Source organism: Psammomys obesus, unplaced genomic scaffold (genome assembly GCF_907164565.1).
Source record: "Psammomys obesus unplaced genomic scaffold, mPsaObe1.curated_primary_1811, whole genome shotgun sequence".
In the NCBI taxonomy this organism is placed as follows: domain Eukaryota; kingdom Metazoa; phylum Chordata; class Mammalia; order Rodentia; family Muridae; genus Psammomys; species Psammomys obesus.
In genome coordinates, this window is record NW_026590699.1 from 7,970,328 (window position 1) to 7,982,059 (window position 11,732).

The window sequence follows — 11,732 nt, forward strand, 5'->3', positions numbered from 1 at the left end:
ACACACACACACACACACACACACACACACACACACACACACACACACAGAAATATTATAGGAATATGCTCTTTTCCTTTTTTCTTTCTTTCTTTCTTTCTTTCTTTCTTTCTTTCTTTCTTTCTTTCTCTCTCTCTCTCTCTCCCTCCCTCCCTCTCTCTCTCTTTCTGTCTTTCTTTCTTTCTTTTTTTTCAAGACAGTGTTTCTCTAACTAGCCTTGGCTGTCCTAGACTTGTTTGTAGACCAGACTGACCTAGAACTCCCAGAGATCCTTCTGCCTCTGCCTCCTGAGGGCTGGGATTACTGGTATGTGCCACCAAGCCCAGCTGATTGTTTTTGTTTTAATCACAGTGTGGGGCTGGGGGGCAGTTTTGCAGCAGGTGACTATGATTTGCCTCGTGCTCCAGCGGAAGTGTGATTTTGTCAGCTGCAGACAGTTTCTGCACTTGTGTGCTATTTGGAATTCTGGGGGCTTTTCAGAGGGTATACAAATACTAGAGCCCCAGCAGTGTTGTGGATGGTTAGATGTTGGTTTCTTGTTGGATGTTGTTGGTAACGGTTTGTGAAGTAGTCTTGTGTAAAGAAGAAACAAGAAAAAATTAGATATCGTGATGGTAGAGATCAACTTGTCTCTGTGAGCTTGCTGCCTCTAATCAGCAGAAAGTAGTCTAATGACAACATTGACTCCCTTCCTTTCTACCCCCTTTTTTCTCTTTTCTAGTGTCTGGGGGTTTAAAGGGTGGAGAAGAGTAGAAGAAAGAAGGGACCACAAAGTAGCCATCACTGGGAACACTAGAGGGCTGTCCCATAGCGGCCCCAGTCTGCTAAGGAAGCCATGTGGTCCAACACCCCTGTGGAGCTACTTCACAGGCATAGGCTGCAGATCTGGAGTGGAAAGCGCTTCTCCAGCTGGCTTGTGAGTGGGAGGGCCTGTGGCTGTCCCAGAGAGAGAGAGAGTTTAATAGGGTGATCCTGAGAAGATCCTGCCTTCTGAGGCTGGGGCATGGCAGTGAGGCTTCTGCCTGTGCTTCCTACTCTAGCAGAAGCCACGCTGAGTGAACCCCAACTTCACCTGAGAAGTGAGGACACCTCACAGCAGCCCCTCCACATGTTGCCTCAGACAGCAAAGGAAACCTGAGATAGGAGAATCGTGGAAGTGGTTGCTGACTAATGGGATGTGTTAGGGATTGATTTATAAGCAGCTCACAAAGCTTTTAAAGGGGCTGTGTCTATGCGTCCGAAAAATTGCAGCTGCAATGCCTGAAGAAGAGATTCTGGCGCCTAACACTTCATGTTCAGGAAACACCAGTGAGAGAACACCAGCTCTGAGGGGAGCCCCTGAGCCAGAACATCAACATAAGAGCCCAGGAAGATGATGGCTAGCGGCGGGACTCAGTTCCCATAGAGGTGCTAGAAACCCTAGATGATGGTTGTTCTAAGCAGCATGCACAGAGGAGCCAGTGTCACCTCACTTCCCATTTCAGGAAGGAGCATGTCAGGCATACATGGACTGTCTACTAGATCACAAGTCTAATGAACATGAAGAAAAAAGCATGGCCTTGAGGGGGCCAGGAACTCCTGCTCTGTTTAAGGAAGTTCAGCCCAACCCTGGAGCTTTGGGGGGATGTTGGAAGGGACTTTGGGGACCTCAGGAAATGGTGGCTCTAGTGTCATCTATTCGACTCTATGAGGATAGAATGAATTATTGATTTCACAGTGGACTGAAGCCTACTGCATTTTCCAAAACATTTGCCACAGAGTTTATATTCAGCCTTGTCAAGTGACTGAATGCTTATTTCCTTTCCAAAACCCGGACAGGGTGCCAGGACTGTCCTGGTGGGTAGATGAGGCAGAAGCAATACTTCATGTCTCCTGTGACCTCCTTCCAGATCATTGTAGCCAGCTTCCTGCAGGACCTTGAATGGGAACCACCCAACAGTCCATGTCCTCTGAGAACCAGAGCCTGAGAGACAGCAACAGCCATCATCTTCTTTAAATCACTGTTTGGGTGGGTTGCTAAGCAACGCCTGGAAGTGACCGTAGCTCCCCTCCAGGCGTGCCTCAGAGGTAACATCTTTTGTATTAAATGATGAAGAGCCTGTTAGATGAGGCAGCCAAGAAAGAGGGTTCAAATCAGAGCAAGAATGACAAGGGCATGTCACACCCTGCTCTCTGACTCAGTTGCCTCACCTGCACAGGGCTGTGATGATTTGTCACAGGCTGCTGTAAGGATGGAAAATACTGAGAAGAAGGCCCCTAGTGTCGGTAAGCATTCCCCTTTTCTTCCAGCTACTTAGCAAGATCATCGGAAATACTTATGGGAGCCAGATAGTGCTCCTACGAGTATGGCTGGAGCCTCAGTGGGTGCCTTGCCTGGAGTAAGGCAGTGATCCTGCAGGGAGCAGAGCTTCCTGCTGCGCCCTCGGAATATTAATTTGAAGTCTCTGTGGGCTGGGGCTAGGAGTCTTCATTCTTCATAAGCTAAAATTAGGGAGGCCACAGTTAGAGTATTGGCATCTAATTTGGTCTCGTGGCTATTTCGGGGTGTACACGTGATCGGCTTATTTGCAGGTACAGATGTAAGGACAACTAAAATTTTCTTATGTCGAGAGTTTTCCTTTTTTAGTTTCCGAGTTCACTTATGAAATAGTTACAAGTACTCAACAATGCCAATGAAACAAAGCCCCCAGACAACCCTGGTCCCAGGGTGGAACATTGGGCCAAGGTTTGGTGTCTGACTGAAGCCAGGAGCCATGCTGCATTTCCAGTCTCAGGAGCTCAGAGACGCCACTCACTCCTACTTCAGCGATCCTGAAGTCACGGTCAACATGCCCTAAGCTCTGTAGGAGAGAAAGATTTTCACACACAACCCCTTTGGGGTTCCTAGGCATCTAAGTATTCATCCACATGACCACAATCTGGTCCTATTATCTCTGAAGATAAGATAGGATCCATGAGGAGATGTAAAGACAAGAAGAGGGTAAGGAGAGTCCCTGAGGGTCTGTTTAAGAGCCCCCGGTTTCCAGTCTCACCTGTGTGTTCTGCCTCTTGGATTTTTGTAACTGTTTATTTGTCTGCCTCCAGCACAGGCCATGGGTCCATTCTGCACTCACACTTTCTCAATGTTTTCTCTCTATTCACATCTATCTGATTTCTGGCCTCTTGCCCACAGAACAGTGCCCTTCTAGTATACTCATGAGCTTGGGGACGTTGAATTGGGCCTCACAAGACCATCTGAGGCCTGTGCAGGGAGTTGACGGAGCCTGCTTGCTGGGTGCAGAGAGAAATGGGGCTGGGCTTCTCAGACTGTAGTGTTCACTCTCAGGCCATAGTTTGGGGACTTTGGTCTCCTTCAAGTCTCTGGTTATCACCACCCCATCTCACTGCCCACACTGCTCAGACATCCTTTTTCCTGGTGCACTCACCCCTTCTGAGACCCCTCCTAGAGCTGGGGTGGAGACACTACAGCGGCTGCACTGAGGGCACGTTGTACCAGCATGCCCTGGCCTGCCTCGGGCTTGTGCTGACGGGAAGCTACTTCTCACAGGCCCAGTTCTAACTCACCCTGCATCCAGACCCTTGACATTGCTGCCCACCCCCACTGCTCTCTTTTGTGTAGGTCTTGCATCTTGCCCTAGACCGTCTACCCTGCAGATGGAGGACACATGAGCTTCTCCACGTCACCTCCTAACGTTTCTGTAACACAGCCAGGGTGTCAAAACAGCAGCCTTTAGTCTTGAGTTAAAATTTATATGTGGCAGTGAGTGTTTGCCTGAATGCATGTATGTATACCACATGCTTGCCTGGTGCCCCAGGTCAAGAAAGAGCGTCTGATCTCCTAGAACTGGAGTTACAGATGGATGCGAGTTCTGGGAACCAAACCTTTGTCCTTGGAAGAATAGCCAGTGCTCTTAACTGTTGAGACATCTCTCCAGTGCTCTTATTCTTCTTTTTTTTTTCCTCAGCTCCATTATATTCTTATTTTTTAATCTGGACCTCAGTTTCTCCTTCCTCCTCTCCTCCCAGTCACTCTCCGCACCTCCCCTCTGCCCCTCTCCCTCCATTACTCCTTCATTTCTGTTCAGAAAAGGGCAGGCCTCCCGTGGATATTAACCAAACCTACCCTACCAAGTTTCAGTAAGACTAGGCGCCTCCTCTCAGAGGCACTTTGAAGAGCTCTCAGATGCTGCTGCTGTTCTAGGTGTCTGTCAGAGGTCAGAAGGCTGGATCTTTCTCTAGACTGGATTGGTTGTTGTGCTGTATTTCTGTACCATCAGATCACTTAGCTATTGAGATCATTCATCGTCCTGTCATATTCAGATAGTGTTCTAGTGGGATCTGCTCAGCCACCTGCTCTAGACTCTTTGCCCACTTACCGGACACTTCCGCCCACCCTCTCCACAACAGTGGTCTGTGGCTAAAACCACCACGAGCTGACATGTTTACCACTGGCCATTCCCCACGAGAAGGCTCACGCCATTTCCATGAAGGACACATGCACACATGTGGTGGCCACCCAGCACAGGCTCCATCTCTGCACACTCATCTGGAATCTACTCCACTTGTGAGTGTCCTGTTCCGAAGTCCTTCCTTTGTTTTTCCAGTTCTAGGGCCAGTCACCGGCGAGCACTCATGGTGCATGGATCTTTGAGCGTTGATGGTGAGTAACCGCATAACTGTTTCTTGACCCCTCAATACAGAGCCCTTTGCCATCTTGTCTTAAAAGTTATGCGAGCTGAACTTTGCGGAAGTTCTTCTCTATATCTATCATTTCACTCATAACGTTAAAAAAAAGTGGGCTTAAATTTTAATTAGATCATGATCAGGAAAGGCTGGCGAATGTTTCTACCTTTTAATTAGTGAAAATTCATATGAAGCAGCAACCAACTTTGAGAACTGCTCTGGCTTTGAGGCTGCTAATTCAGTGCAGAGGTGGGCCCGGAGTGAAGGGAATGACACATAAGTAGCTTTCCCCTAAGAGGCTTAAGGATTTGAATATTATTTATATTTAATGATTAAAAAGCTGCTGGCAAGCCAACAATTGGATTTATTTCTATTAAAAATATATTAGGGCCACAACGGTGCCACGGTGCTTTCAGGCCGGAGCCCGGCACATGAGTGAGCCCTGAGAACAGCACTTGTCCCCTGTGGCTAACCTTCACTGGCGGCATCCTTGGCGGCTGAAAGGCAGGCGCTCACAGCCTCATACGAGGCGCTCAGCCGGGTGTTGGGGTCCCTCTTTGGCTTGGGTGGAGGCTGTTTCCGTGGTGAAGGGAGGCCAGCGCTGTCATCCACGCTGAACACAGAGTGCAGTGAGGGTGACCGGATGGAAGGTCCAGCAAGAGCCTGGGCCAGGCTGTCCACTGCCATGGGCACGGGAACACCGGGGTGGACATACCAGGATCCTCCTTGGTCTTCGGCTCTTAGGAGAAAACAGAACACAAAGCCCCAGAGCACAGAGGCTGGGCATTCAGGTGACAGGGATGACCCCGTTCCCCTGACACAAAGACAGTGCCTTGGCGGAGTCTACGTGGCTGGCCTTGCTGGGAAATCTGTGGGAGGGCAGCCCAGGCCCCACTGGCCCCTGACGGAGCACTGCGGATGTCCATCATGGCTGCTTTTCAGTATTCCCCCAGCAACACGCCAGTTTCACGTCTCCCATCAGCCAGTCCCAGAATGAATTTTTCACAGTCTGATTCTTAAGCAAATGAAAAAGGCAGAATTTCATTCTGAATGTTAATTTCTGAGAACTCCATCTTAACAGAGAGTCAGTGCTGCGGCCGGTGCGGGGAGCTCATTGCCGTCTCCCCTAGCAGGAAGACAGCGGAGCACACACTGAGCACAGGAAATGTGCAGCTTGCCCCTCTCTCTCTCCATCCACTCTCGCCAGCAATTACTAATTACATACCGAATTATTATTCTTTCTGTGTCTCTGCACAGTTGCCTGGTGCTGAGCGAACTGCTGGGATCAACAGATAACAGACAAATGCTCCTTCCCTTAAGTTTATATCAGGCAAATGAAACACATAATCGAATTGAGAAATTGGAGTGACTGTTTAGCTCCAGTAGGGAAAATAGTAAGTATGATTTGGGAAGCTACTGGAAAGGAGTAGTTGTCTTGCCTTAATTTTTTTTTTTTTTCATTTTGCCTTCGCACGTGAGGGTTTTCATGTGTGGCCCTGCTGAGCCTTCACAAGGAACCTCTTCTCATTTGTTTCATAATTGTATCTGTGTGTGTCAGAGCATCCACACGGCTGGAAACCAGCAACCCGAGAGCCGGCTGCCCATGTAGAAAGTAAAGTCACCGAGGGGAGAGCAGGGCTACTCAGTGAATAAGCTGTTCCCTGTAATGCTTAACTACAGTTTCGGTACAAAGAATTTTTTCCAGTACTTAATCGCTAAGATATGGAAGGTAATTAGCAAAGACACATAGCCATTTCCATTAACACCACCACCAACAACAGAATTATTTGACACAGGCAGTGGTGGCAAAAGAGAGTCATTTTCAGAAATGGAAGCTTCCCGAGGCCTTTAGAAACACAACTGCTTAGACACCAATGCGTATGTGAGGAGCCCGGGTTTTGCCCTCCCAGGGCGTGCACCTCGTATAAAGGTGTTCACTATTTGTATGTTTTCAAAGCAGTGCCTGAATTCTTTGGACAGATTTCCAGAAGTTTCTGTTAGCTAGCCTTACATGCCTTGCCCTTGCACAAGCATGGTAAAGGTCTTGCTCACTGATTTTGCTAGCTCAGAGCCTGGAGTGAGGCTTAAGTGACACCACGTGGCTAATGACACAACGTCATTTTACAAGACTAGACTTACAGGTGGGGATTGCTGTTCATGAAGAGCCCTGCCAGAAGAAGCCACCCTGAGATGGCTGGGGTATGGAGGCAAGCCTCCTGCAGGCCTGTTCCCGATGGTCTCTGTTCAAGAGCTTCCTCTTGGGGCTGTCAGAAGCCCTGACTCCCAGAAGCCTGTGTCGACGGTAATTAAGGTAATAGATCTTTCTTACCTCTTGGTTCCATCCTCTTGCTTGCTCCTATGGTAAGTAGCATGGACCTCCTTCCGGAGCCTGTCATGTTCCCGGGCAATGTCGGAAGCATTCTGAATGACCAAGGCATCATAGGTTTTCAGTGCCATGTCCTCTGTGCTCTGCAAAAAGCTCTTGATGGATGTGACCTCCTGCTGTTTGACACTTATTATCTTCAGTAAATGCCGGCGTGCCAGAAATCCTCTTATAACTTCAGAAAAGAACACAACACAAAAGGTCAGTGGGCAGATCTAAAAGGAGAGAGCAAGACACACACACACACACACACACACACACACACACACACACACACACAGAGCAAGCAAAAATTAACACACTCAAACCAGAACAAGGATTTGCTAGAACATCCCAGTTTCAAATTGGGAAGTGTTGTGGTTTAGTGTGAAATGTCCCCCCTAGTCTCTCGAGTTTGAAGACGTGGCCTCCAGGTGGCGGTGCCATCTGAAAGGCTGGGGAACCTTTAAGAGGCTGACCATGGCTGGAGGAAGTCAGTCACTGCGGTTCTGTTCTAAGATTTCCCAGGCCAGCCCCACTCCTGTTCACCCTCTGCCTCTTGGGTGTGGATGCAGTGTGATTAGCCAGCCCCGTCTTATCACTGTGCTTCCTCACCAACACGGACTGCCTCCCTGTGGAACATACCCGTAAGCTGCTTCTGTTGCGGTGTTTTATCACAGTGAAGGGAATAGCTAAGATAGAATGATCAATGCTTCTTTCCCAGAATGAGGTGTGCTATACAAAATTCTTAAGAGCCACCTCCATCCTTTGGTTTTCTGTTTGTAACATGAGCTGACCTCAGTAGCCGTGGCCTGGATCAAATCAATAAGAAAGACCCTGGGTGTGTCTCCCTGCCATGCCCAAGCCATTTTGGGGTACCCCAAGAGTCTTTCGTGATTCCTGGTCATTCCAGAAACACTCAAGGCTCCCTGAATTTGTTTTTTTTTTAAAGCACTTGTTCATGATGCTTCTAGGGTTTTGATATAACTCCTAGAGATTGACTGCCTTGACAGCTACAGAGGTTTTACAGAAACAATAGGAAATGTACCCTTCCTGTGTCTAAGAGTGCTGCTCTAGAAAAATGCATAAAATCTGGGGAACAGTTATCTAAAAACGCAGTGAAACAGATACTTGATCAGCAGGGATTTTATTGAAGAGAAAAAGAAAGCAGGACCTAAAGGCACTTGGCCACCTCAGATACTCAACTATGCCATTTCTAACGGTATTGTGTGTTGGTCACAATGATAATGGCATTCCTTTCACTTCCAGTAAACACAAGCAAGGGCAGAGCCTGGGTTGGGAGCTTCTGTGCCTGTGAGGCAGCTCCATCCTCCTGCAGTCCTCTAGATGTGATTTGTGGCCCTCCAGGGGGTAAAGATCAGCAACAGGGGAAGTCACATGGAAAGATGCTGCGATCAATAGATGAAAGAACTTGCTAACAATTAGCATGGGGTGGAAATGGAGCAGGCTGCCTTCTGAGAAGGGGGTGTGGGCAAGGCAGGTGCCAGGCCAGCCCCTGCAGATGCTGGGGGCAGCCACAGACTGCTGACTTCTGACAGGAGCCTCTCAGCTCCGAGATCCCACCCCTCAAGCTTCAGATGCCTCAGATTAGAGCTAACTGTGGAGAAAAAGACAGGCAATGTCAGAGGGAACTCACTGTGTGAGACACCCCCCATCGCCGCCCAGAGACAGCACATGTGTGGATGCTCAAGGTGCCGTGAAGTTAGACAGTGTTTGGCGTAAGGCTTTAGTTCTCCCTTTAAATCCAGATGGTAAGCTAACTGGAAAGTTACTTTGGAATACAATTGCATCAAGTTCCCTGTAAGACAGCTGTGTTGAACTAGCCTATAAGCAACCAAAAAAATAGCAGTGAAAGGTAGGCCAGACTTTCAGGAAGGAGAAATCCATAATACGGTGAAGAAGCACTAGATGTGTGATGGACACACTGAAGGGGGCTGGAGATGGGATATAGGCTGCTACTTTTCTTCTTGCATCGGACAAAAAACAGTCACTGGCCTCTAAAGGCAAAGGTGGAAACATAGGAGGATTAAGCTCTTGAAATAAAGGGCAGACTAACATGGAGAGCAAACGTGAAACTTGTCAGGACACACCTGCCCACTCAGGGAACCTGCTGTCCCAAGGCAGACCAGTCCGTTGCCTCACCCTTTCCTATTGGCAGCCTTCTAGAATTCTGTAATAAAGTTGTTGCTTGCTGAAAACTATAATTCTCAACAAAGGATCTCTCTCTCTCTCTCTCTCTCTCACACACACACACACACACACACACACACACAGCCTGCTGGAAATGGGCAGCGAGATTTCTTTGTTCACAGTTTTAAAGCCTGCCTCTCTTACCAAGGCCACTGGCTGATCGCATACAGTTTGCATTTAAATTTTACTTTTCTTCAGATTTTTCTTTTCTCCAAAAATTTACTAACAACCAAAAATGAAATTGAAAAATGGAAATGTATCCAGATTACATACATTTTGAGTGAATTTAATATTAGTTCCAGGGGAGGAGGAAATAAAAGCCAGTAACTAATGCTCACATTCAAAAGCCTGTGGTTTCCAAAGTGTCTTTCTTTTTGGTGTCCATTATTTCATTTATTCAAAATGAAATTATGGTTTTTATCTTGATGTCGTTCTCAAGGCTGTGCTCCATTGTTATCTTCAGAAAGGAGAGCCAGCAGAGTTCAGCTCATCCCCTGCTTCATGTTGGTTGCTGAAGCAACTTAGTCTGTGGGGCTAACCAGAGGAGAATTTTCCAGTGGGTGGGTATCATGTGGATCAGGGGGCACCGATTCCTCTCATTATATTTAAGGATATTTCCCAGGAGCACTGGGGTGCCCCACTCTGTTCACACATAGCACTGTGTTAAATGGGCTCTTCCTGACCCAGATTCAGCTGTGGCTGGAGCCAAGTTTGGATTCAGTCAGTGTGGGGTGGAGCCGAGGCCAGGTTTCCAGCCAGCCTCCAGGTCAGGCAGGGGTGCAGGGGCCACCTGGAGTGGGGCTGGCTGAGGTTCCAAGCAGTCCCCGCCAGCAGCCAGCATCTCCCCTGCATGGATGAAGCCACAGGGGTCCCCAGAGAGAAGAGGACTCAGAACCACGAGCTGGCGATGGCCTCCTCAGCCAAGGCTACTCCTGTCCTAGGCTGCATAAATGGCATCAAGAGGTTAGCCTGAGAGCTTGCCTTGCGGCTGCTGAAACTGGGTGGACACAGCAGCCTGCAGGGCTCTGAAGCCACAGCTGTGACCAACAGGACATGTGGTACCTGAGGAGGTGTCTGCCTGTCTCTTTCTCCAGGGCAGGGTGGTTTTCAAGGAGGAGGTGTCTGCTGGGAGAAGGGCTGACAGGGTGCTGACCATAGAACTGCTATCAGCGAGTACATAGAAGCAGAGAAATGCTTTGGGACCTGTAAAGAGCATTTTGAATCTGTTCCAGCCAAGAATACCAGTGCTGGGTCACAAAATGTCCCTGCAGTCCTTGCTGACACCTTCCCCCCCCCCGCCTCCTCCTCCTTTTGCCTCCTCCTCTTTCTCTCCCCTTTTCCCCCTGCCTCCTTCTGCCTCCTCCTTCCTCCTCTTCCCTTCTCCTTTTCCTTCTCTCCCCCTCCCTGCCTCCTCCTTCTTCCCTCCTCCTCTTGCTTCTCTCTTTCCCTCTTCCTCCCTCTCCTCCCCTCCTCCTTCCCTCTTTCTTTTGCTTCTCCATTTTCCTTTTTCTCCTCTCCTCTCTTCTTCTTCTCCCTCCTCCTCTTGCTTCTTTTCCCCTCTTCCTCCTCCCCCTCCTCTTCCTCCTTCCCCTTCTCCACTCCCTCCTTCTCCCCTTCCTCCTTCTTCTTCAATCCCTCCTTTCTCCTCCTTTTCCCTTTCCCCTCTCTCTCCTCCCTCTCCTCTTGACCCAGCACAATCCAGAGGCACCCAAGACACAGAGAACAGGACCGTAATCTCTCTCTCATAGACTGTCCTGTAAGGCCAGGCCTGAAGTGGCCGAAAGGATGCTACTTGGAACATGGTTCTGACCTTTGGCCAAGAATTACACTGGATGTGTTAAATTATCCATACAGCAAGACCATTTTTATCATCAGGGACCAAGGGGACCCACCGGAAATTTCTCACAAGGCCACAGCAAAACAGGACCCACACAGGAAAAATATGATGGAACAGAGGGTAGCTCATAGGATGTTTCTAGCAGGTTTTCTGGTTTGAGAAATTTTCAAACATATCTGAGACCTGTGCTCATTATGTCCCACTAAATTTGGCATAAGGACTAATTTTTCCTTCTATAATGAATCAAACTATTGAATTCATAAAAAGCTTATTGAAAGGGGGCTGGAAGGATTGTCCAGTGGGTAGTGTGCTTGCTAGAAAGGCATACAGACCTGAGTTTAGACAGCACATTTTCATGTGAAAAGGCTGTTTGAAGGGCACACACCTATGGTCCAGCACTGGAGCTTAGAGGGCTGGGGGCCAGAGAGTAGACGGGTAACACCTGGGGCTGCTCAGCCATCTTAGCCAACTGAGTGAGTTCCAGGGTTAGTGAGAGGCCCTGTCTCAAAAATCAAGGTGGAAAGCAATAATGGAAGCTATTCAGTATTCAGTATTGACCTCTGTCTTCCATGTCTGCACAAGAGAGATCCTGCACACACACACACACACACACACACACACACACACACACACACACAC

General features: G+C 48.5%; 1 protein-coding gene across 2 annotated transcripts in view; it reads right to left on the reverse strand.

The window, feature by feature from the left end:
• Myo16 (myosin XVI) overlaps positions 1 to 11,732 on the reverse strand; it is a 449,864-nt gene that overhangs the window by 65,767 nt on the left and 372,365 nt on the right. For both annotated transcript variants that reach the window (XM_055608467.1, XM_055608466.1), the window contains 2 exons: positions 7,013 to 7,241; positions 5,157 to 5,422 (listed from right to left, as the gene is read on the reverse strand). In XM_055608467.1, coding sequence (XP_055464442.1) covers positions 5,157 to 5,422; positions 7,013 to 7,241 — 495 coding nt within the window. The remainder of the gene's footprint in view (positions 1 to 5,156; positions 5,423 to 7,012; positions 7,242 to 11,732) is intronic.